This window comes from Nannobrachium achirus, assembly GCF_963921795.1.
Source record: "Nannobrachium achirus genome assembly, chromosome: 16".
NCBI classification, from domain to species: domain Eukaryota; kingdom Metazoa; phylum Chordata; class Actinopteri; order Myctophiformes; family Myctophidae; genus Nannobrachium; species Nannobrachium achirus.
Genome location: NC_137823.1, coordinates 30,143,643 through 30,165,086, shown reverse-complemented (window position 1 = coordinate 30,165,086; position 21,444 = coordinate 30,143,643). Strand labels below are relative to the sequence as shown.

Here is a 21,444-nt window from a genome sequence, read left to right as displayed (position 1 = left end):
TTCTGTTTCAGTTCAGTCAGCAGGATAAAGTATTGTATTTGTACATAACAAAATAGACTAATTTTATTCACAAAATATGTAATTGATAATACATCGAAATTGGATTAGTTCTTGCCCAGCAAAGCAGAGACTAGGTGTTTGAATCTGTGGCTGTGCACTCCATAGAACACAACAGGCCATTTGGGGAAGTTGATCTCTGTCACTACACTAGTAGGGGGCTTAACTGGGATGAATAGTGTGTCTCTCAACATGTGTTAGGCCTGGTGACTGGATTGAGAAACAAAAAACCATGATATGTGTGATCGCATAACAGACCTGGGTAAAAATGTATTTGAATATCCATTCAAATATCTAATCACTAAGCTTCCTGTACATTTAAGTGGACTCAACAAACCAAACCAAGCGCTCCTCATTGGGGATAGTTTCCCCCCCAATTCTCCCACCAGCTTTATTGACCATACTCAGTCGGCGGGGTAACATAAGAACAGAATGACCACCATGTGTGAATGGTGAAACATTCAGCTACTCCCAGGTCTGCTGCATGATGATCAGTGTTAGGCGTCATTAATTTTAAAAGTAACTCGTTAAGTTACAGCGTTATTGCCATTAATAAGTAATCCGTTACGTTACAGCATTACTTTCTGAGAAAAGTAACTTGTTAGTTTACTTTTCCGTTCCCAACAATTAAAACCCACCTGCAAGGAAGTTTGGTAAACATAAAATCCATGAGTGCAGCCTACTGGAGTGTTGTGGAGCTCTGCTGGACTTCACCATGGCTAATCTGCATTGGCGTTGATCTCAATAAATCCAAAAATAGTGTGAATACTTCCACAGCCATACTAAAGGGCAACCTCTCTGTCTTCTCTCAATCTCTGCCATGTGGCACACAAATGACAAATCGCGATAAATTAATGTATACTCGTGTGTGACACAAAAAGTTGTGACCCACTGAATATGGTGAATTAGAAGGCATCAGTCACCGATTTCCGTGTAACACCCGGGAGTGAGACCGTGCACCGGGCATGCATGTCTTTGCTGACAGAGACACAGACAAGCTCATTCATTTAGGAAACAGCGAAAATGGGTCCTTTTTGACAACAGAAAGAACAGGGAAAAATAGGTCCTTAATGCACCAAATAATGCTGTTACTTTTTGGAAAAGGCAACTATAACGAAACTACCAAATTGCCAAACTAACTCGTTAGGTTGCTCCGTTACCCCAAAAAGTAATCCGTTACAGACGACATTAATATTAACGTCGTTACCCCCAAGGCCCAACACTGATGATGACTCATCATAACATAACTCATACCATCTTTTCCCATCTTATCTCCTTCCATCGTCTCCTACTGTACCCCCCCCCCCCCCCCCCCCCCTACCTCCCCCCCAAAAAAACCTCTGCGTTCCCTCCGTCTGTCCATCGTTTTCCCCTCCCCCCCTGGGTGTGGAACGGGTCAACTACCCGCGGTGTGGTCTTTGCCCCCTTGTGGCAGGTACTTCCATAGCCCAACGGACACCAAGGAGCTCCTCTACGACCCGGCGTCCGTCATGAACGGCGACACGCTCAAGTTCTGCCTGAAGGAGGCCTGGTGCAAATTGTCCTTCTTCGTTCTCTCCTTCATCTACTATCTCTACTGGTGAGGCTGAGTGTGGGGGGAGGGGCGGGGCGGGGGGTTGGTGTTATAGCGTCACTGTTGGACAGAAACCTTGTATCTCCCAAGTTTCAAATGTGTACGTTTTTTCATAAAGTAAAGCCCAGCTTCATCATACAAGGCTTGCGCAAGACTAGTGAAAATAGCTGATCTACAGACTACAAGCACACAATGCCTCCCACCACGAGGCGTTGTGTTCTTGTAGATCAGCTATTTTCACTATTTTAAATAATTTTTAAAGTGATAATACAAAACGAACGGTTTCCAATTTCCATTATCCAAACAAGGTTTCCATTATCCAAAGATCTAAGTCAATTTTGAATGCTGTGGAAACAAACAATCTATCTTTGGATAAATATGTGATTAAAATAATAATCTAGGTGCATTACTCTGCGGTAACTATCTCCGTAGGATAATCGTGAAGCTTCTGTATCAATGCTCTTGTCTTGGAGAGATTGGTTCCAGCGTTAGAGCTTGTGTCAGTGCAATAAGAAATGTGAGTTGTTTTCAAAATCACATGCATCTTTCCAAACTGTAGGCTAGTATCAGTCACGCTCACTGTTCCAGTGTGACAACTGGAGCTTATGGTAGCAGTGAGTAAATGGCAAAGTGTGCATGAGATGTTGAAAACTGCTTAATGGGATGGTGGATGGAGGATAAGAAGTGTGTCTCCAAAATGAACTGTGTTAAACCCTAACGTGAAAACCTTTTGATTGTCTTAAGACATGCATTGATTATTACTCTGTAGGAAACAGCACTGCTGTACTGGGATTTCCTTTCAATAGATTACATGCCACAAAGGCATAGTTTTAGCTGAGCTGAGTTTATTATTAAACCTCTGTGTATTATGATTAAAATGTAGACTACTTAATTATGATTGACTAATATAGCATAACCTATATCGTGGTGACTCCTACTGCAACTACTTTGAATGATTTCAGTAAGTAACTGTGTGCCTTGCTACTTTATATTTGTAACTTCTCTAAAGCTCCCCATGTGTGCTTGAAATGTGATCTCACCTCTATGCCTTTTATTTTGCTGCCTGGGCCGGTGCCCTTGGCGTCTGCATTTTGATGCTGAGGCCAGACTCCTGTTGACGTCAAAGGAATGGGGACCATTCGGCAATGGAACCATTTGGACTCTATTTGCAGCATTTAGGTTTAGGCAGAGTTATAGGTTCAGGATAGTCCAGGCGTTTGCCATTGCATCGCAAGGTTCTGGGTACACCGCCCACTCAGTTTATAAGAAGCACAGCTTGACTTTAAACTCTGTATTGATAATAAACATATGTAAAAATACATACAGTGTCAAACCATTATCAAAAGGATAAAATGCGAAAAAGCAGCGGCTCAATCCATTGCGGACCTTTCCTAAGGCGTGGGTTAAGTATTTGGAGCTAGTCCTACAGTGGGTGTGCGTTTCCAACTCAGCAATTCATCTCTCTGGTCTAGTGCTTGGTAAGCCCCCGCGCTGCCTTGGCCGGGTGTGAGCAAGGGGACTCAATTTCCCATGATGCCTCGGACCCTAACTTACACAAGGATCATCGCGGTTGTATTTCTTTTTCTCTGCGTGAAAGAAAAGTCTTTCAGTGGCCGTGAATCAGAACCTTTCGCAATACAATAGGAAACAGCCTTGGCAGCTAATCTACATTAGTTATGGCAAAATTGGCTTTCAAAGTGTTAAGGAGTAAAGGTTTGGTGTAGGTTTAGAATAACGGCTACGTTAAGGATAAGGGTTTGGGATAGGATTAACGTTACAGTCCAACTTGAAATCCATTATCCACATGGTCCTCATTCTATCTGTGAATGGGCCTCATTCTTTTGGTGTCAACATAGTACGCACAATGCTGCCAATGGTGTAAGCCTGTGGATGCCAAAGTCACTGGGCCCCAAGCAGCAAAATATGCAGTGTGAGGCACGAGAACAGACTGAAGTGTAATAACCATGTTATTAATCATTATGGATTCTTGTCCCATGTGTTGTATGAATGCTGCAGTGTGTGGAACCTGGACATATCCCTCTAATAGGTCTTATCAGTGGGAACACCTTAAAGGTACAATCCTTATATTTTTGCCCTTTTGAGCTATGAAAGCGAGCGCGAATAGCATTGTTCTTCGCGGAGATCTGCCGCGAACCGTAATGGCCACCCACACGGTCCCAACAGTCTTTGGCCTGTTATACTGTCTATATACAGCTATCACGTTGTGCCGATAAGGACCGTTGTGGCTAGTTGGCCATAGGCATTGAACTGAACTCAAAATGGTTTTATTGAAGCCTACACATTATTCTTTGCCTTTTGATTACTTTGCGAGTTAGAAATCAAATGTAGCATTCCGAAACTGCAAAATCTGGCACTAATAGTTCAAATGTTTCTTTTTCCAAATTTTCTTTTTTCTTTTATTCTCAATGATCGCACAACCCCAAAGGATTGGAACTTTAACATGGAGTTGCTTGTATGTGTGTGATAATGCTGTGATATAACATTTCAGCACATAAGGTGTATGTACAATTACAGTAGCTTCATATGTTGTCCAACTTCTGATGTACATGGTTAATTATGTTTATCACAGCAGTATCACACAGGTAGAAAAGCAACATCATGAATAATGGTGATAGATATTGTCATTATTCTGTCCTGAATGTTCACTGTCAAAAGTATCCATCCAAATCATTTGATCTGGTGTTGTTTTTAAACTATTTACTTTTCTTAAAACAGGTCAAATATACAGTGTCTGCCAGCGTTTAAGAAGACGATAGAAGCGCACATTTCAAAGGTGTTAGTAGTTGAGGGACAGGAACAGATTTTAAAACAAACATGGCTGCCTTAGCACAGCCAATTATTGTGTTAACCACATGCACCTTTTGAGTTGCGAGTACACAAGCTCAAATCCGACTCCCGTCATGCTACACATCCGGTCTCTGCCTTAAGTTTAATTTCTGTAAATACAGCAAAGACTGTTAAAGAATTATATTAAAAAAAAGAAAAAAGCAACACTAATGTTGTCAGCACTGACAGTACAAAGATGCACCAGTTATGCAATTACACAGACCATTCATTGTTTGGTTTGACTTGTTGTCAATTAAGCAGGAACTGAAGATTAATCAGTTTAGCTGTGACCGCCCCAATGCCGCAACGCCCAAATATGGAGTGTGTTGTCTAACCTCAATGTGTCGTCATGTCATCAGGCGCAAACAAATCAGTCAGCTCCTCCATATTATGGCCACAAATGGGGGCATGCCCATATATGGGCATCTGATGACATATGGGATCTCCATATATAGGCATAAAAGGTACTGGCATACAGAGATCACCATATTATGAGCATAAAAGTGCCAAGGACTGACAGATACAGAGATCTCCATATATGAGCATAAAAGTGCCAAGGACTGACAGATACAGAGATTTCCATATATGGACATATCTGTCAGATCAGCAGTGCGAGGTAGGTGAGGGCCGTGTAGTGGCCCGAACCTCTAGTTAAATTAAAATCCCCAAAACATATCCCGCACAAGTATGGTAGTCACCGTTTATTAGCTACTGGGCTGTCGGATTTGGATGAAAGATTTTTTAGATTGTGTTAAATGGATGAGGAATTAATAAATGATAGATAACATATACTGGAGGTAATTGTGTTTGTACTCACTTTGTCAGAATGTTAACAATACAAGTACAACAATCGTAAACATGATTACTCTATTGTTATAATGGATGTTAACAACTTCACATTAGTTAAATTACCATTTAAAGAAGCAAACAATGAGCTAGCATCATTGGCTTTGGTTTGTGTTGTTGCTAAGTCCGTTTTTAACCCAGCGGCCATCTTCAACTTGATCATCTTACTTTTCCATCCCATCTCACCCCGGTGCTGCACCAGCTTATTTTGGAGTGGATGTGTTGTTTCATACGCCAACAGCAGCAGCAGCAGCAGTGAGTTACACATGTCTGTGCTGCAGGGTGGACAGTCAGTTCATTTTCACATGCATCAATTCAGTGATCGATTGAAAATGTTAACCATGATAAGACTTACATCTCGTAACAGCACACTGGTCACTGACTGTATGGTAAAATCTAATGTGACTTATAACACAAGTGATAAAGAATTTATATTTTAAATGAATAACATTAAATTAATTCATTTTTACATATGTACTTATTTGAATTGTTGTGTTGGAAATGGATTGTCTAAATGCCTGACCCATGGGTGTTCCTGATGTGATACTGTCTCCCACTTGGCACTGTTTCCCCAAAACCAAACACTTCCCCAGCACCAAGCACCTCAACTCTTAACCCCAAGACCTTTTTGTGCCTGCTGTGTCATAATGCTGTTGCCTGTCTAGATTTATGCATAATATGGCTTGCACACACATGGCTGCATATACACACACAGCTATTCTGTACTGTCGCATCTGTGTGCGAAAAAACACACAACTCCATGCCAGTGATTTTCTGTGTCTCCTTCACACCTGGGCGATGGGCAATTTAGAATCCCTTTGGCTGCTCAGCCGAGCTCGTCTTGCGCAGATGATCTGGTGGAATTGCTCTATAACTCTTCATTTAGTCCATCTGCCCATGGCAGGGAAACCAAGGCAAGAAACCAAAGAGCCTTCGATAGACCTGGGCAGAAAAATCAATTTAAATATGGTTTCAAATATTTTCACTTGTCGAGGTGGCCTGTCCTACTATTATCTTCTGCGTTCGTATTATTTGCTGACAATTTGCTTTACAATTGCTATATTGCAGTCCATTAAGTTGCATTATTAGCTTACGGGATGTAATGTTGCATAAATAATACTTTTCTCATACTTAATCAAAAGCCCTCAGATGCATAATGTGCTTACACCACCACTATCCAAATTACAGTTTAATGGGCAAAAAAAATCTATCAGAATTGTTTTTTTTTTCTCTGTGCTTTTGTTTATACGCTCAAAGTGTGATCTTGAGGCCTGTTTCAATGTACAATATGAACGAATGGAATCACTACTTGTTCTTTTATCTCAGAGCACAGAAGCAACAGATAACATCATAACAATGATCGACAATAGTTTGCCTACATCGCTGTACAACCCAAGATTTTACCATGTTTAAACACTGCTTTAGTTACTATCTTGCCCAGGTCTGATGAATACAGAGATTTCTAATGACCCCAGACCCCAGATGAGCTTAACACCTAATTTATACTTAGCTGCTCACCAGTTTCACACACTGAAAATAGCAACAACATTGTAGCCTTGCTCGTCGTGAGACCCAATTCTCACCCAAACATAAATCAGGCTTTAGGTTTCTCTCCTTTCACAGCTGGATGATGATGATGATGATGGTTCCCTCAGCACTTGACCTTAAATCCTCTGACCTCTCCTTTATTTCTCTTTTCCTGAACCTTGTGTGTCATTGAAATGACTGTCTCTCTCTCTGTTTTTAAATATTTGTGATGTACCTCACCCTGAAAGACATTAGGAGCTGAAATGATTGACCTAAAGTAAAATGTTAATTGGTCTGACCAGTGGACCCTACCTCTGTTGTCTTCACTGTCACAACACAAGACTGGCTCAGACCAATTAACACTTCAGGTTAAAGATTGATTGATTGATTGATTGATTGATTGATTGATTATTTTATTAGAGGTTTGCATTGGAAAAGGTACAGGACATTACAGGTCACAGGTACGAGGTCAACTAAAAGGATATTAAAAACCACAAGAAAGATTTTGGCTTGTTTAAATTGGGGTCCCTTTTACAACTCAAACAACATTAAATGACAGACAAATAGAACAGAGTACACGCACACACGCACGCATGCACACACACACACACACACACACACACACACACACACACACACACACACACACACACACACACACACACACACACACGTCATAACACACGTCATAACACACGTCATAACACACTGTCGTTTAGCACCAATTAAGTATTCAAACCTTTCAGCTGATGGGAAATCAAAGACCTGCGTCCTGACAGCCTCGCCCTCCCAATTACAATGGCAAGGTTAGCCTCGGCTCATTAAGCCAAACGCTTAAAGCTAATGGATCAGGAAACGAGCAGCATCTGTCACACAACAAGAGGGATCAGCGCAGAACATTTATGGCACGAGGGGGGCAATTTTTAAGTGGCTGAGAAGGGACAGCTCCACCCTAGTTAGCTGAAATTATGACATGTATACCAATAACTCGGAGGGGCATTAGAGACAATATTTCTTTCTAAACATGGCAGAAAAAAGTACTGTAGCTGCTGAAGTACTTGCCTCTCTGCTTCCAGTGTCGGACCCCTCACTTAATTGACTATCAGCCCACATTTCTACTCTTGTGGTTAAAAGCCTATTTCATCTCGTAAACAAATGGGAGAAAGAAATAGCAGTTTTATTAATTTCTTTGACATGTAGATTAATTTGTTACTGCAGTGGTTCTGATTACACCTGATTTGTTATGTAGCATTTTTACTTTGCAATTTAGCAAGATTGTTTTTAACACCAACATTTCAATGTTGGTGTTCAATCTCTGTACCCCCCGGAACCCCCCCATCTGCGTCCATGCTTTATGCCGCAGCTTTATCATTCAACTGACCTTGACTATGTTTGGCGATCCCTCTGTTATGAAAATTGCATAACATCGCAACAATAATGTGAAAAAAACAACAACCACAGGCTCGTCTCCCTCTTCGCTGTTCCTGCAGTTCCCGTAATAAGCTCATAATTTAGCATATACTTAGCTAATGTCTTATCATGTAGTGTGAAATGAATGTGCTGTTATTTAAAGGGTTACTGAAAGATGCACTAATGATGCATCTGGCCCTGAGGACTGGATGGATGGAAGGGAGATTAGTCCCCGAGGGAGGATCATCACTTCATTAATACACAATCTCTCTCTCTTATTCCTCTCTTAGTACTCTCTTATGTTCACACTGGTATGTTCTATCTATCTATCTATCTATCTATCTATCTATCTTAGGGATGGGACGATAAACGATATTATCGTTTATCGTGATAATAAAACACGATAATCGTATCGCAGAGATTTAATTTATCGTGATATCGTCCTCCGTCTTGCACTGGGATCAATTCACCTTTTATTTGCCGAGCTGCACATCGGGTACCATATAAACCCTCTATAATTGGTAAAAGGTACTTATAATATACGTACTTGATGAAGTCTTTTTTTCACTCTCTATCAAATGTCTTTGCCAAAAAATAGCGTTGCAGCGCGTTGTGAGCTTGTAGATCTGCTATTTTTTGGCAAATGTTCCGCCCCAGGATAATGGATTTTAATTATCGCGATAATATTGTAAATCGCGATTTCTTTTGTCACAATAATCGTAGTATGAAATGTTTATTGTCCCATCCCTTATCTATCTATCTATCTTCTGAATTTGTGGAATAGGCTTTATGTAATGGGTTTTCTTACAGGAATCTACAGAGATGTGTTGCATGGCTTTTTCCACGCGCATCCATTGCATTACATGGTGGCTTTATGACAATTATTTTGCATTCAGTCACTTGCTTTCCCACAGTAGGGACAATGGCCCCTGCAGGTCTGTATACTGACTGCTAACAGCTTTTCTGGAAAAACTGCTTACACATGCCAGGAAGGATTTCTTTATTTGTATAATTATTATTTTTTGTCATGGTAAACCCCACAATGATATGAAAAATCATGGAAAAGTCGAGGGAAAAGCCAATCAAATTTCAGTCCCTGGGTAACCACTGGTTCTTTGATTTATTTCATCATTTTAATTAGGAAAACATGTTTCATTATTGAAGGAAAAAAAACTGCAATTTTCATTTTGTGGGTCACAGTTTTGTAAGGCATCTCTCCACTAAACAACTCTCTCTCTCTCTCTCTCTCTCTCTCTCTCTCTCTCTCTCTCTCTCTCTCTCTCTCTAAACAACTTTGTAAATAACATGAATTGCAGTGTCTTTCAACCAAAAATCTATATGAGACTTTAACTTTTTCGCCGCCGTTGACAGTCCTCACCGTCATTGAAAGGGTTAATACCATGGCGCCGTTGACGGTGAGGACTGTGAATCTTACTGTATATACAGTAAAGATATGATTACTTACTGTACGTCGCTCCGGTCCCGCCCGCATCGGTAATGTCGGCGATTTGTTTACAACGCACGTTGGGCGTGCACGCGAAGTGAAGCTCCTCAATGTTAAGTCAATGGAGAGGCCCATAAAGAAACTTCATTTAAACAAAATAGCCATTTTGAGACATTTTGCAGCAGATCTAAATGTAAACAAGGCACAAGGCAGGGCGCAGCCATCTTTCCTCTTCTTGTCCCACACTGTCATGTGACTAGATGACGTAATCGTTGCCGTCAAGTGATAATCCAAAAAAACAAAAACAACCCCCTTCCAGCCCTTCAAAATAATAGCGGCGGCCTATGGAGGAAACTGCGTGGCGCCGAGGCACCAAGCAACCTTCAGATTAAGAGGCACTAGATGTGTTAAAATGAGCATTGCAAAAATTCAAGCTAACAAACCCTAATGAAGAAAACATAAAGCTGCACTTTTTAACTTTCCTCTTTACCCCCTTCAAATGCTAAAAAAAAAAAAAGAAAAAAAAAAGCTTTAAATAAGACATTAGACATCTTCGGGTCCTTATGTACCGTTACTTAATTTGTTTTCATATCTAGTGCAGTTCTTCAAAGGGACAGAAAATTAAAAACATTTGTATTGAAGATGAATAGAGTATATTTTATTTCAATTCCCCCCCACAGTGTTTTGCTTATAGCTCTGAAGAAAGGAAAAATATTTGCCTTTTTTGCAAATGAAAAAGGCCTGTTTGAACAAAGTTGTCTTTTGAAGTTCAAACTGTCAGTTAAAGAGATTGAATTAAAACTGGGATGAAGGCAGACAAACATGGACAAACTAACCATGGAAATATCAAATACTTTAACACCACCCCAATCCTCTCTCTTTCTCTCTCTCTCTCTCTCTCTCTCTCTCTCTCTCTCTCTCTCTCTCTCACACACACACACACACACACACACACACACACACACACACACACACACACACACACACACACACACACACACACACACACACACACACACACAAACAGCAAACAGAAAGCTTTCCTTTCTTAGATGCTACGTTCGTTTTTTCGTTCAAATAGGTTGTTGTCTTTGTCACTATCTGTTTTTTCCAACTGTTGACTGAGTTCCTGTTTCTCGCTGTACCCTTCCTCTTCTCTTTCAGTATGATCTACTCCTTCTCCTTGGTTACCTCATAACAGCTGAACTGTCAGCCAAACCAGAGAGACACTAAACCTCTGGACACACTGTACCACAGACTGTCCTCGCCTGTTCCCGGAACTTTGAAGGTTGGGTGCGCAACACAAACAAAGACTTAGAGAAAAAACTATTTTGCTGTGAAGCCAAACCAAACCGAGCCCTTTGTGGGACCCTTTGACGGTCACAGCTTTCTGTTCTGTGCCACCCCCGCCCCGCCCCACCATTCATGGACGTGTGTTTCAAGACATGAAAGCTCTGCCTCTCACCCCAGTACCCATTCTTCCACTGTCCCCACTGTTATGTATACTGTACATAAAGACTAAACACAAAAACTACCGCTGTTTACAGTCCGACTGGGTCGTATGACCACAGAATCAAGTCAATCACTGCCTGGCCAATGTTTGTATCACACACGCGCACACACGCACGCACGCACGCACGCACACACACACACACCACACACACACACAAACACACACACACACACACACACACTCACACTGACCCACATAAGCACACATACTGTATGCCTCCATCCTTTTTTCTGGATTCACGGCGGTGCATACAGTAACAGTTGTACAGTAGTGATGCCGGTACCCCTCACCTAAAGCCTAATTTATGCTTCGGTGAAAAAGCGTGGCGCGGCGCACCACTCAACCACAATGACGCATTTTCAACGAAAAAAGAAAGAGAAGGAGTCGAACGTGAGAAATGCGTTGCATGTGACGAGCGGCGAGGCGCGCTACACTTTCTTCCGCCGAAGTCTGGATTAGCCCTAATGGGTGCGGCTAGCACCAGTAGCATTTGCACAGCGTTTGTCTCAGGCACAGAAAAGCATGGTAACAAGCACAGTCCAGCCCCGGTCTGGTTCCGGCCCGACACAGCTCGACGCGGACAGGACCAGTTTCTCAGCCATTCCTCCATCAAGGTCTCACCAACCGTAGCTTCACCGGTGAGCCAGAGAACAGGGACAGATGGATGGATGGATGGATGGATGGATGACCAGATCACATTGTACAGAGAAGGGGAAGGGTGGGGAGGGACTGCTCTGAGAGAGAACACACGGGGTCAGTGAATGTTTTCTGTATTTTTAACTCGGGACGGCACGAACTAAACCCACGGCCCGTGTGTGTTTTCTTTACATAAACATGTATGTGAATGGCTTTTTGTGACGTGTGCATTTTGGTGTATTCTTAAAAACGAACAGGCATTTTTAACTGAACTATGTTCTACGGAAGCAGCATTCTATACATCGGAAGACTTTGAACTACTCGTGTGTGTCCTGGTGTCGTTCTATAGTGGAAAATAACTTTTATAATGATAAAAGATTATGCTACGTAAAAAAAAGAGAAGGAAAAAATTAAAACTTGTCGAAGCTTTTTATAGTAGAAGAGAGCACAAATTCTTTGCACAAAATAGTATCTATGATCTTGCACACATATTTGCAATATCCCGGCTATGTTACAGATACTTCTCTACATTAGTCTTTTAGCCAAAACGGGTGATGGTCTTCCAACGAACGTATTAAGGCAGGGGTCTTCAACGTTTTCAGCCTAAGGACCCTTTAGTTGAGAGAGAGAGAGAGATGAAGCAGGGACCCCCACAACCTTTTCATAGATTCCATATAGTTTAATTGTTTGACAGCACAATCGTCAGTGTATTTTGGATTCATGTCAATTTGTGTTTTCAGATATTTAACCACTTGAACTGTCATTACTTAATACTTAATTGATCTTTCACTCTGTACTTAGTCTACACCAAAGCTCTTTGCCGAAAATAGCCAATCTACAAGCTCTACAATGCAGCACAACTACAAGCTCTACAAGCTGCGAGGCGTTGTGAGCTTGTGGATCCGCAATTTTTGGCTAAAGTTCTCAGAATATGGACGCTATAGGTTCAAGTGGTTAATATAAAAAAGGAGAAAAAAGTTTCTATCACTCGAAGATTTGGAGGACCCCCTGTAATAACTCTGAGGACCCCCTAGGGGTCCCGGACCCCCTGTTGAAGACCCTGGTATTAAGGAATTCTCTTGGTTCTTTGCTTTCAAATGGGGAAACAATGTGAACTTTTCTGTTTCTGCAGCGGACCAAAATGTATCATTAACTTGTTACTTTGGTATTAAAAAAATGATGTATTCACTATTGAAAGACATGAGGTATTGCAAGCTTTCCTCCAATGCTCTATGCTTATTTTTCCCCCAGGTGCATTACCAACAAATGATTGCTGTCGGCCAGAAACCATGTATCTCCATATTCCAACCAGTGGTGGAAAAAGTATTATTACTATACTGTATACTGTAACTACGGTATATAATAATATAGTATTATTTACTTTAGGTAAAAGTGTCAATTCTGCAATGAAGAAGTACTCTGTTCAAAATGTACTTGTGTAAAAGCACACAAGTATTGGTATAAGAATGCACTTCAAGTACCAAAAGTAAAAGTACTCGTTATGCAGGATGTCTCATTTCACAAGTTCAAAATGTATACAAATCTTGCAGATCTGCATTGTGAGCCTGTAGATCGGCTATTTTCAAATGACCAAAAATGTACACAGAGCTGAAGTGGTCAATGTATGTTTTGTAAGAATAATCAAAATCTACAAAGTAACTAGTAACTGAAGTTTTCATATAATTGCCGTGGAATAAAAGTACGATATTTTGCTATGAGGTGTAGTGGAGTAGAAGTAAAAGTATTGAAAATTAGAAATACTCCAATAAAGTAAAAGTACCTCAGTACTGTACTGTACTGTAGGTACAGTACTTAAGTAAATGTACAGTTACTTTCCACCACTGATTCCAACATTTATGCTTTTTTTATGTTTGCTTGTTTTTTTGATTCCAACATTTATGCGTTTTTTCGTTTGTTTTTTTTTGCATAGGTCATTATATTTTACTCAGAATTCACACAAAAGCAGTGAAATTAGCAGATCTACAAGCTCAAACCGCGTTTTCTTTCCATTTCCTGCAAAGTAATGTTTTTGGACATACAGTACAAGGTTTCCACCCGACAGTGATTACATTTCCCTCTCTCTCTCTCTCTCTCTCTCTCTCTCTCTCTCTCTCTCTCCCCCTCAACCTACTTACACCTTTTTTTTTCTTCTTTTTTTTAGACCAGGCTGGTTATTCTGACTACTATATACTGTCACCAGTATTTCCAGTATTTCTCATTAGCTAAGAGTTACTCAAGGACCAGAGATGAACGCCCGACACTTTTCTGATTTATCTTATTCAAAGGAACCAGTTTTATACCCTTACTGTGGACGTGACCACCCAAAGTGAATTTAGAGCTCATTGTTTATGAAATAAAGTTTAACTATTTTAAAAATGGACAACTTGGATGTTTATTTTGCAACGCTGCATTTGCATTATGTGACATGTTTTTTATCTATGTACATTATATTCATCTCTGCCAGCCCTGGGATGTAGATTATGTGTTCACCCCTGTGTTGTGCATGTCTGTGTCTGTGTGTCTCTCTGTGCGTGCGTGCGTGCGTGCGCGCGCGTGCGTGCGTGTGTGTGTGTGTGACAGTGACAGATTGGTGACAGCCTGTATTCCCAGTGTCCATATTGGAGCTCCCCAAATCCCCGCTGGTACAGTCTATGTGTACATGTATACTGTACAGTTAAACATATACAGGCTGAACACATAATGGTCAATGTCTCTATGTACACCAGGGACGTGCAGAGAATGTTAGAGAGGCTAGGGCTGACATTTTCAAAAGGGCACAGAGAGGGCAATTCTTTCAACATAAGATGATGCATTCAAGTTCAGGAGAGTTTGGACAAGGCAGTTCTTTTTAATGCTGCCTTCATGGCATGGAAAGAGGGCATTTGCATTTTCTTTCACCATAGTAAGAACTGCATTTATGGTCTGGAAAGGGCACTTTTTAGACAGATAAAAGGGCAGGGGCTCAAGCCCCCTTTGATGTCTCGTGCCACTGTGTGTGTTGCGCCTGAATGGCTGAGCGTGTCTCTCTCCTTTAGCGTATGTGTGTGTGGGGGGGGGGGGGGGGGGTTTCTGCATCTGTGTTCAGATGTGTATGTGCTTGAATAAGTGTGTGCACGTGTGTGTGTGTGTGTGTGTGTGTGTGTGTGTGTGTGTGTGTGTGTGTGTGTGTGTGTGTGTGTGTGTGTGTGTGTGTGTGTGTGTGTGTGTGTGTGTGTGTGTGTGTGTGTGTGTGTGTGTGTGTGTGTGTGTGTGTGTGTGTGTGTGCGCGTGTGACAGATTGGTGACAGCCTGTCTTCTCAGCGTCCACCTTGATGCACTCCACATCCCTGTGACATATTTCCAGTCAGTGTGTGTGTGTGTGTGTGTGTGTGTGTGTGTGTGTGTGCATGCGCACACGCCCGTGTGTGTACGGTCCCAGATACATCAACTTCATCTGTTTCTCTCTCTCCTAAATCTTTCGCCAGCATCCCCAGTTTAAGCTGTTGAAATGACATTGAGCTCTTGTCCTACAGCCCTGGCACGCTGTGCGCGAGGCAGCGCACGCCGCCGGAACCTCAGGCTCTAACCATGCACAACTGTTGTTCTCGAGGTCGTTCTGAGCCGCGCGCGCGGACCCATCACATTCCATGCGAGGTAAGGCTCACTGAAGCATAGTGCTGCTCTTTTCAACGGAGGAGCCCCAGGAAGAAACTCGGGGGCCCGTGACCCATTTCGATACCCAAGCCATAGCTCGCTTTTAAAAGCTAATTGTGTGGCATTACAACTGTGTCTCTACCCTGAAGGACGCAAAAGAAAAGACAAGCGGAACAAAAGCTTTTCAACGTCTGAACTTACCGTGTTTGACTCTAAAATAGGGCACTACTGTCGCGGGGAACAAACGCGTCGGCTTGAATTGTCAATAGCGTTTTCAAACACACTTATGTTCCACTCCAACCGAAACCACCCTACAGCATATCGCCACTGTCGGGCAGAAACCTTGTGTCTCCATGTTTCAAATGTGTAGGTTTTTTCGTAAAGTAAAGCCCTTGCCTCATCATATAAGACTGTGGCACAACACTATAGTGAAAATAGCTGATCTACAAGCACACAACGCCTCGCAATATGCGGTGTATTTTCACTATTTTAAATCATTTTTAAAATGATAGATACAAAACGAACCCTATTTTTACCCTCTAATCCAGTGGTTCTCAAAGAGGGGGCCAGGAACTCTCTGGAATCCTTTAGGGAATTTACAATGTGGAATTCTGTGCCACATTGTGGGCTTATACAGAAGATCAGGGGCTTATTTTTGGTGAAGAGAGTTGGGGTACAGTAGTACAGTGCAAATCAGGTCTGTTTTACTAAACTGAAGTGATATTGATGCGGCACCCCTGGATTGGCATCACAGCACCCTAGGTGCCAGGGCACCCACTTTGGTAAACCCTGCAGATGAACCCTTGCCCCAGAATAGGGATGCTAGCATCCAAGCGGTTAACCAACCAACCAACCAACCAACTAAACTAAAACAAACTTATTTTTAACCAGCCCAGATTGCTGCTCGTATGTAGGCTGCTATCTGTTCTGTCCGTCCCTAGTGGCTGCAACCGTGAACACTCTTCAGACTAATGAACACACAAGTCAACAAACAGGCAGCCTGCTGTGTTAAAACCCGCCCCCAACGGAGGACAGCACACAGCCGCGGATGGATTAAACGTGATTGACGGAAGAGAAGAGCAACACTAGCTCTCTGGATGCCTGTTTCGTGCCATTATGGTTCTTCCCAAACAAACAGTGGCTCGGAGCCAGTCCTTTCTTCTGGGCGTTTGGCACCCGAAAACAAACTCCAGTCCAACAACAACAACACGAGGGCTCCGACACGCACCGACAACACCCTAGACTTTAACCCTCAAATACCTGGAACGTGTTAGATTTTAACCACTTTAACCATTATTTTATGCTTTAACAATTGAAAAATAGCAGATATACAAGCTCACAGCGCGGCACCGAGTGCCGCGCTGCGAGCTTGTAGATCTGCTATTTTTGAAAAAAACGTAAAAATGTCTTTGAACATCTTTGACCCGATCTTTGACCCGACTTCTAAATCCTTCCTCTAAATCAGTGGTTCTCAAACTTTTTCATGTCAAGGGGTCCTTGAATTACATTTGTTTAGCCGCAGACCCAATCTCAAAATATGTTGTTCCAGGGACCCCCCCAGAAGCAGAGATTTGAGTTACAAAAGTTTGCATTTAAAAAAAATATATTGAAAACTGTGCACATTTTCAAGATTTTTTTAAAATAGCAGATCTACAAGCTCGAGTGCCGCGCTGTGAGCTTGTATATCTGCTATTTTTCAACAGTTAAAGCATTCAATAATTCTAGACCGAAATGGATTAATAACACGCAGAGAGAGTCTTCTTCTTATCTTCCTCCGAGTCTCCTCTTCTCTTCTTTTTTTTTGCCACTGACTCAGCAGCCACTTTGTCCCCCCGAACGCCTCTCTCTCGAGTCTAATGCAATCAGAGTGCTTTCCAAGGGGACGTGGGTCCCCTCCCTCGCTCCCTTATCGTCACGCTTCTTTCCCTCCCCACTATTTTCCTTATTTATTTATTTATTTCTCGGCTTTCGCTTGCGTGCGTCTTTTCACCTCCCGTCACCCCCATTCCCCCACACTTGTGATCCCTTTATCCCCTCTGCAGACGGGCAGCGAAAGGAGAGATAGGGAGAGGGAGAGAGAGAGAGAGGGAGGGAGAGAGAGAGGGAGAGAGAGGGGAGGACAGACTTAAGGAGGGAGTGGAGAGCGAGAATAAAGAGGCAGCTAAGCATTATGGGGCCTGACAAGTGTGTCTGGTAGCCTCCTGCCAGGGCGGACGGGCAGCCTGTCAGCATCCTGGGCGCTTCAGATGGCCATCCTGTCAGAGCACATTACCCAGCAGACTGCCACCGAGACAGAGAGAGAGAGAGAGAGAGCAGGGGTGTCACACCAAATTCTGGGCCCTGGGTACAAGGATTCACTTGCTTTAACTGTTGAAAAATAGCAGATGTACAAGCTCGCAGCGCGGCACCGAGTGCAGCACTGCGAGCTTGTAGATCTGCTATTCTACCACTTGTTGTGGTCACATGTTCAGATACTGGATTCTGATTGGCTTAAAACAGTGGTAAATCAGTCAACAACCTTGAGTTGGCTCATGGACCCCGCCCACTGTTGTGTCGCAGTTGTAACATTTCCAAGATCTTGTGAGTTACAACTGTGTTTTCTTTCATTTATTTGGTAGAAGTGGTAGAAAAGCAATTTACCATTCGAAGGTCGTGGGTTGTTGGCTGATTTACCACTGTTTCAGAGTTGTTTGGCACTCGGCTCGTGCCACAACCCTGAAACAGTGGTAAATCAGCCAACAACTCACTCGCTCTCAAGGTAAATGGCTTACTTTTTAAAAAATCGTGAAAATGTGCGCAAGTCTTTGAATGTTTCAAATCCTTCTAAGGCTTTTTGAATGTCAGTGGTACTCCCCAAAAAGATATGTATTTGGCCATGGACCCCCATCTCAAAATATTTGGTTCCAGGGATCCCCCCAGAAGCAAAATTTGAGTTACAAAAATACACATATTCAAAGATTTGCACACATTTTCACGACTTTTCAAAAATAGCATGATATGCAAGCTCGCAGCGCTGTGAGCTTGTATATCTGCTATTTTTCAATAGCTAAAGTATATAAAATAATTAAGGCCCCTCCACCTTGGGCCCTAGTAACTAAGTCGCACCCCTCCCCCCCCCCCCCCCCCTCCCGCCGTGTGACGCCCCTGAGAGAGAGAGAGAGAGAGAGAGAGAGAGAGAGAGAGAAGAGAGCTTCACCTGCCCTTCTGTTCCCCCTTCATGTCGTCATCTTCTGCTTCTCTGTCTGTCTCTCCTCCTCCATCACCGCCACCCACCTTCTCTTTCTCCTGCTTCTCCAACTGTCTGTCTGTCTGTCTGTCTGTCCGTCTGTCTGTCTGTCTAACCACCTCATTATGTCCATTATTCACCCCTTTTCAACCCACCCAGTCACTTTCTCATGCACGTCTGTCTGTGTCTGCCCGTCCGTCCCTCTTTCCCAGACCCTTTTATCCGTCTGTAAAAAGTGCCCTCTCCAGACCATGAATGCAGTTTTTACTGGTGAAAGAAATCTCTAAATGCTTAGTTCAGTGTGGTATCAAGCCCCGAAAATAGCCAACCTCCAAGTGTGAGCTTGGAGGTCTGCTTTTTCGATATTTTCACTAAAAGGCCCTTTTCGAAATTTCAGCCCCTGCCTCTCTAACATTCGCTGCACGTCCCTGCTCTGTCCGTCTCTCTCTCTCTCTCTCTCTCTCTCTTTCTCTCTCTCTCTCTCTCTCTCTCTCTCTCTCTCTGTGTGGTTCTTCTAGTCCTGAAGCTGAACTCATGGGACTGCTGCCAGAAGGGGTTATACTCTATACTGTAGGCTATAACACGAGGACTTCAAATTAAATATCAAAGCACAAAGTTTAAATAAAGTCGAGTGATTTCCTCATGTGTCTCCCATGGGTTCCAAACAACCTCCTACCACAGATTTCAATGGAGTTTTTTTTGCCTTGCGTTTTGTATAAATTACCGTAAGGAAATAAGCCCTGTAGCAAACAAAGGCTTATGGTATTAACATGTTTTGTTCAACAAGATAATCTTGTTCCACCTCCTTTTTTATGATTTTTGAACCACACAAGCAAGCAGGAAGGTGCCAAGCAGATCTCTACAAGGAGGCATACCCTAACCTGGAATGATTGTTGAAGATGAAAAAAATTACTCCTCGCAATGTGACTTGTCGTGAGCTTGTAGATCTTATATTTTCAAATGGCCAATGTACAGTATAGGCTACGGTTAAACTGATTTGGACTTTCCTGTACAATAAACTCCACTATGCACAGCAAAATACTTAAACAAATAAAACACAATCTCAGTGTCATTACAGTATTATCTCGACCTGTGCTTGAGCAAAAACACACAATCACAGTGTGGAATACTTATATTGTTACATATTACTCATAGCTCCCAGGACATTACGGTAAAGCAATGGGACACATGCCTGGGAAGGTGTTTCTATGTCAAAGAGGATACGTGGTGACACAATGCAGCCATGTCACTAGACTCTAGCGACATGGCTGCATCTAGCGGCTAGTAGAGAGCAACAATGCTAGTGTAGTGCAGTGGTCCTCAACCTTTTCAGACCGCAACCCCCAAAATAATTATATTTGAACTGGGGACCCCTCACCCTGAAGAGCACTAAGAGTTGAGGCATTACATTTTGTATAACACGGTTCTATTGTGAAAAAAGCTGTTTAAAAAGCTGTGAAAAAAGCTGCACAATTTCTGCCTCTAATATTTGACAATTTGGCCAGTGTTTCATTTGTCATTTTAGAGGTATTAAAAAGTCCTTAAATTGTCACTTTAGAAATGTGCAGACACCCTCTATACACTTAAACTTTATGTTGGTTTGTTTACTGTTGAGTTCCATCGTGGTGCCACATGTTGAGTTTGTAGGTAATGCTATTTTCAAAAGTTGTCAACATTATAATTTTTTTTTTCCAAAGATTTCAATCCAGCAATGCGTTGATATTCAAAAAGAAAATGTCCCTGCAAGCCAAATGACGTCATGATGACGTTATGATAACGTCCTCCGGTGACTCCGCCGGTGACGTTCAGAACCAGGCCAGATCACATGCAGCCCATATGGGGATGATCTTGACGTCATTACCAGGACGTCATATGGACTTTTTTGTTTGACAGGATTATTGTTATTGTTTGTAATGTTAGTTGAAATATGAGCATGTAAGGTTATATTCTGGGACATATCTGACCAGTTATGATATTTATCTGGCCTAGATCAGACCCTTTCTGATTAATCCAGGACGTCCGTATTCGTGGGCAGGATTTATGTTGGTTGAAATCAGGTGATCTAGGCCAGATCTGACTAGTCGTGGTTTGACTTGATCTAGCCCCAATCGAGACGTCACTGATTGGTCCAGGCCCTGACTGTGCTTGCTGTGGTACTTCGTAACCTTGTCTGCCACCACTCCCTTCCTTTTCCTACACACTGTACATTGCTGCTGGAGGGGCAGCTGCCAAGGGCTATAAAACACATCGCTATCGCATGTAGCACTGAATGGACGCATGTGGGCAGGTTGTGCAGCCAGCTGTGCTGCTGTCCCCATGTATAGATATGTAGGCCTACACACAATTGTAAACCTGCACGCACTATACAAACACACGCACGTGTACAAACACACTGCACATAGACTTACATGTAAACATATGAATAACACACTGTATTAGTAGGACATGGACACACACACACACACACACACACACACACACACACACACACACACACACACACACACACACACACACACACACACACACACGGCTACACAAACAGGAGCCCACACACAGACACGAGAACAAGCTATGCGCACAGAGAAAGAAAGCTATCTTGGCTTTCAGTTCACACTCGCAGATTCCAAGTCAATTGACTACTGCAAATATGACATACAGTACACCCACACGCACGCACACACATCGGCAAACAATGGTTCGTTTCATATTGTGAGCCTCATGTGTTCTGA

At 42.5% G+C, this 21,444-nt stretch overlaps 1 protein-coding gene across 2 annotated transcripts in view; it reads left to right on the top strand.

Moving 5' to 3' along the window:
- The window catches only part of cnih3 (cornichon family AMPA receptor auxiliary protein 3), a gene marked incomplete at both ends in the record, with an annotated part of 113,295 nt that extends 102,393 nt beyond the window's left edge, over window positions 1-10,902 (top strand). Inside the window, 2 exons of one of the 2 annotated variants that reach the window (XM_080744593.1) lie at window positions 1,493-1,636; window positions 10,869-10,902. In XM_080744593.1, coding sequence (XP_080600719.1) covers window positions 1,493-1,636; window positions 10,869-10,902 — 178 coding nt within the window. Of the gene's footprint in view, window positions 1-1,492; window positions 1,637-3,646; window positions 3,675-10,868 lie in introns of those variants that run through there. The other variant, XM_080744592.1, reaches the window with a different exon arrangement.
- Between the last annotated feature and the right edge of the window lie 10,542 nt (window positions 10,903-21,444).